At 45.6% G+C, this 4,886-nt stretch overlaps 1 protein-coding gene across 1 annotated transcript; it reads left to right on the top strand.

Moving 5' to 3' along the window:
• The first annotated feature begins 992 nt into the window (after positions 1-992).
• On the top strand, positions 993-4,595 carry LOC122081597 (uncharacterized mitochondrial protein AtMg00810-like). Its single transcript, XM_042648773.1, has 3 exons — positions 993-1,413; positions 3,901-4,017; positions 4,132-4,595. The coding sequence occupies exons 1-3, from the start codon at positions 993-995 to the stop codon at positions 4,593-4,595; spliced, it is 1,002 nt and encodes a 333-aa protein (XP_042504707.1).
• Positions 4,596-4,886: the final 291 nt, after the last annotated feature.

The raw sequence follows: 4,886 nt of genomic DNA, 5'->3' as shown, positions 1-4,886 counted from the left end.
TGCCAGAACATACTTGAGGAATCCTACATGGACTGATACTGTCTACTCTAAAGGTAGTTGTTGTGCTTCTCGGTGTAAGCTTTGTTATCATTCAAAGAAGTTTTTGCATCACCTATTTTTGGATTGCAGCTTCTCTAAGATGGTTTGGAGGACATTCTCTCTCTCTCTCTCTCTCTCTCTCTCTCTCTCTCTCTCTCTCTCTTTTCCAGTATTACTTGGGTGCAGCATGACTCAATGAGTAGTCTTCTTCGCTATTGTCCAGTATTGATCAACGCTCCAGCTCACATATACTTGGGTGATAAGATTTCCACATCAGCATCACAATCTCACATGTGATATCAAGCTCCACAAGATCTTAGATTTCTTATTATCCTATCTTCTATAGTTGGAAACATAGAAATTGTGTATTATTACTCTTGGAAGAATCAGATTGCAATCCGATCTTCTATAGGTAACTAAATCAATCTATTATCTCATGTACTCATGTATATATACTATTACCTAGTAAATGAAACACAAGAAATATTCTCTCATTCAATATGGTATCAAGAGCCTAATAGGCCATCGCCCCTCTCTCTCCCTTTTTTTTTTTCTCTCCTTTCTTCCTCTATCTCATCGCCATGTCACAGGAACTTCCCTCCATTGAAGTTTCTCCCCCTTCTTCTACTCCCAAGTCCTCCCAACCTGTGATCATGGGTGCCCATCACTTTGTCTCAATAAAACTCATGTCCAAGAATTTTCTATTTTGGTGTGCTCAAATACGACCCTTTCTCAAGGGACAAAAATTGTTTGGCCATCTCGATGGCACTAAACCCAGACCCACAGATCTCCTTACTACCTCTGAATGGGATGACCAAGACTCTTTGATAATCTGTCTTCTTATCACTTCTTTATTTGATGAAGCTCTCCTTCTCATCATCGACAAAGATACGAGCAAAGAAATCTAGGACTCTCTCTGCGCTGCCTATGGCTCTGCGTCGAATACCCGAATTATGTCACTCAATCTTGCACTTCAGGATCTCTCTCAGAAGTCTGACGAATTTGTCACCAGTCTTATGAAAAGAGCCAAATCTCTCTCTGACGATCTCGCTACTGCTGGCTCCACTCTGAAACAGACTGACCACTGTCTCCATATTCTACGTGTTCTCCGGAAAGATCTTCATGACATAGTTCCAACCTTGCTCACGCGTTCTAAACCACTAGCCTATTCTGATCTCCTTGGCGTGCTTCTCAGCTATGAGTTCATGAATCAGGCCTTTGCTCGCCCAACATCTGGCATTGATCCTCCACCATCCACGGATTCTCCTTCAGTAAACACCGCTCAGCATGATACCTCTTCCACCTCTCCCTCCTCTCAATCTGGGAAAAGTGGACGTGGATGTGGTGGTCGTGGTGGCCGTTTTCACCCACAAGGTACACGTATGTGGTGCTCCATTTGCAACTGAACCAATCACAACACCAATACCTATTACTATCATCCTCCCTCTTACCCTGGCTATCCCTCACCTCAACCCTACCATACCTTTAATCCCACCCCTCGGCCAGCTGATCACTTTACCTCCAACCACCCCTACTACCTACTCCCTCCTACCCACCATACTATCAACCATCCACCGCCCTCACTTGGTACCCCGACACCGGCGTAATCCATCACGTGACTCTTGACATCCATTCTCTATCCTCTTATGATGGCTACAATGGCAATGATCGACTGCAAGTTGGTAACGGTAAGGGCCTCACCATATCCAGTATTGGTTCTTCTTCCTTACCCTCTCTTTCTTCTTCTCATTCCTTTAATTTATGTGATGTATTGCATGTTCCCTCCATTACTAAACCCCTCCTTTCTGTTCAGCGCTTTGCTCGTGACAATAATGTCTTTTTTGAGTTTCACCCCTCTCACTTCTTTGTGAAGAATCAGGAAACCAAGATGATTCTTCTTTCAGGACCGAGTAGTGGCGGCCTTTACACTCTCTCTTCTCTGCCTTCTTCCCCTGTTGCTCATGTTGCTACATGCACTTCTCTCCATGGTTGGCATCAAAGACTTGGTCACCCTCATTCTGACCTTCTCAGATTTATGATTGGCGCTAATGACTTGCCGTGTCTCTCCACCAAGCTTCCCTCTGTGTGTCCCGCTTGCCAATTGGGCAAAGCCAGTAGATTACCCTTAAAGAAAACTTTCTCTCATAGTTTATTTCCTTTAGATCTGGTTCATAGTGATGTATAGGGACCATCTTCCACTTTATCTGTTGATGGTCACCGGTATTTTGTTATTTTTATTGATGATAACACTAGATTCATTTGGTTTTATCCTCTTAAATTAAAATCTGAAGTTTACTCGGTTTTTCAACAATTTCAAGCGATGGTTGAAAGGTAATTTTCTAGAAATATAAAGGCTATTCAAACTGATTGGGGTAGGGAACACTGCTCTCTCCCCCAATTTTTTCGATCCCTTGGCATTGCCCATCGCTTGTCTTGCCCTCACACGCATGAGCAGCAAGGTTTTGTTGAACGCCAACATAGACACATTGTTGAGACCGGCCTTACCATGCTTGCTCAAGCCTCCATTCCTTAATGCTTTTGGCATTTTTCCTTTGAATCTGCAGTATATCTCATTAATAAAATGCCAACCCGGGTTTCAAATAATGTTTCCCCCTTTCAATTGGTACATCACAGGACACCTGACTACTCTTTTCTTTGTGTTTTCAGTTGTCTATGCTTCCCTTATCTCCGTCCTTATAATCACCATAAAATATATTTTCTCTCTGTTCCATGTGTTTTTCTTGGTTACTCTCCTTCTCGTGTAGGGTATAGGTGTCTCGATCTCTCTACCAATAGGACATACATCGCTCGTCACGTTCGTTTTGATGAGAGTGTATTTCCCTTTGCTTCTCCGCCTCCTATGGTTCCCTCTCCCCTGGTCCCACCATCTTCTCCCTGGGCTTCTGCCCCCAATAAGGTTCCATTTTATGGTAATCCCTTACCAATACCGCCCCCCTCTCTCCATTGCCTCTCTCGCCTGTCACCCCCCCATCACCCCAAACCCCTCCATCTCACACTTCCTCCTCATTGCCCTCCCCTACCCCCACAACCCGCACTCGACCACTAAGGGAACTCTATAATGCCCCAACACCAAATCCTTCTCTCCCACCCTCTACCTCCACCATCCCTAATTCTAACCCGGCACCACCTTCCCTACCATCTGCTCCCCTAGCACGCCTTCACCCTATGCACCTGCGCTCTCACAAACAACCCCCTACCCCACATGCTTTGTCCACTACCGCTCCTGCCATACCTGAACCAACTTGTTTCTCTGAAGCAATTAAGCACCCTCAATGGCGCCTTGCCATGGCTGAGGAGTTTAATGCACTCATAAAAAATGGCACTTGGTCCCTCATCCCACGCCTGCCCCACATGAACCTTGTCGGATGCAAATGGGTATACCGCATTAAGTGCAAAGCAGATGGGTCCTTGGAATGGTATAAGGCTTGGTTAGTCACAAAAGGGTTTCACCAGCAGCATGGGATTGATTATACCGTTATATTAACCCAGTGGTTAAGGCTACCACTGTTTGTTCCATGCTTGCTATAGCTATCTCTCAAGGCTGGTCGCTCCGCCAACTTGATGTCCATAATGCATTCCTGCATGGTCGCCTCACAGAAGAGGTGTTTATGACTCAGCCCCAGGGTTTTGCAGACCCCAATCGGCCCAATCATGTGTGCCGCCAACATAGGTCCTTGTATGGCCTCAAACAGGCCCCTCGAGCGTGGTTTCACAGGCTCTCTACTTTCCTCCTTCATTTGGGTTTTGTTGCATCATGGAATGATCCATCTTTATTCATTTATAAGTCTAATGGCCATCTCCTGTATCTTTTGGTTTATGTTGATGACATACTTGTAACAGGTAATTCGTCAGCACAGGTCACTGCTCTAATTACCAAACTTGCGACTGAATTTTCTATCAAAGATCTTGGCCCCTTGGGTTTCTTTTTGGGCATTGAGGCAGTACCACAACCCAATGGTATTCTTCTTTGTCAGTCTAGGTATATCCATGACCTACTGGCACGCTCAGGCATGACTGATTGCAAACCGGTTCACACTCCTCTGGCTGTGACATAATCGACATCGCCTTCAGGGGGTGCTCCCTTTGATGATCCAACTTGCTATCGCTCCATTGGGGGCGCCTTACAGTATATGACCCTTACCTGTCCAGATGTGGCTTTCACTGTGAATAGGGCGTGCCAATATATGCATGCCCCAACTATGGATCACTGGAGTCATGTCAAGCGCATTCTCCGATATCTCAAGCAAAGTTGCTCCCACGGTCTCTTGGTTGAGTGCTCTTCCAAGGCCACGCTCCAGGCCTTCTCAGATGCCGATTTGGCTGGTAGCAGTTCTGATCATCGGTCCACTGGTGCTTACGCCATCTACCTTGGGCCAAACCTGATCTCCTGGTCCTCTCGCAAACAGAAAACTGTGGCTCGTTCCTCAACTAAAGCTGAGTACAAAGGATTAGCAGATGCCTCTACCGAACTCATAAGGTTGGAATCTCTATTTCAAGAATTGAGCTTTCTTATTCAAGGTCCCCCAATCCTGTGATGTGATAATATACGTGCCACACATTTATTGGCCAATTTGGTGCTCCATGCTTGCACCAAACATGTAGAGATTGATTTCCACTTTGTTCGTGAGCGTGTGGCCAACCGTCAGCTGACTGTGCAATTTATCTCCACAATTGATCAGCTCGTTGATGCTCTCACTAAACCTCTTGCCACCGCCCGATTCCAGTTCCTAAGGGACAAGTTGAAGGTTCGGTCTCCTCTACCTACAACTTGAGTGGGTGTATTGTCAAGTATTGATCAACGCTCCATCTCATAGATACTTGGGTGA

Source organism: Macadamia integrifolia, chromosome 6 (assembly GCF_013358625.1).
Source record: "Macadamia integrifolia cultivar HAES 741 chromosome 6, SCU_Mint_v3, whole genome shotgun sequence".
NCBI classification, from domain to species: domain Eukaryota; kingdom Viridiplantae; phylum Streptophyta; class Magnoliopsida; order Proteales; family Proteaceae; genus Macadamia; species Macadamia integrifolia.
The sequence above is the reverse complement of the archived record's forward strand: the minus strand, read 5'-3'. Positions and strand labels throughout refer to the sequence as shown.

What these genes read in the sequence shown, in the direction of transcription:
- LOC122081597 (XM_042648773.1), top strand. Translation starts at nt 993, where the DNA reads ATGTCACTCAATCTTGCACTTCAGGATCTCTCTCAGAAGTCTGACGAA. An exon ending in TGGCCGTTTTCACCCACAAG is followed by an intron (nt 1,414 to 3,900) that starts GTACACGTATGT and finishes TACTTGTAACAG; the next exon opens with GTAATTCGTCAGCACAGGTC. An exon ending in GGCAGTACCACAACCCAATG is followed by an intron (nt 4,018 to 4,131) that starts GTATTCTTCTTT and finishes CATCGCCTTCAG; the next exon opens with GGGGTGCTCCCTTTGATGAT.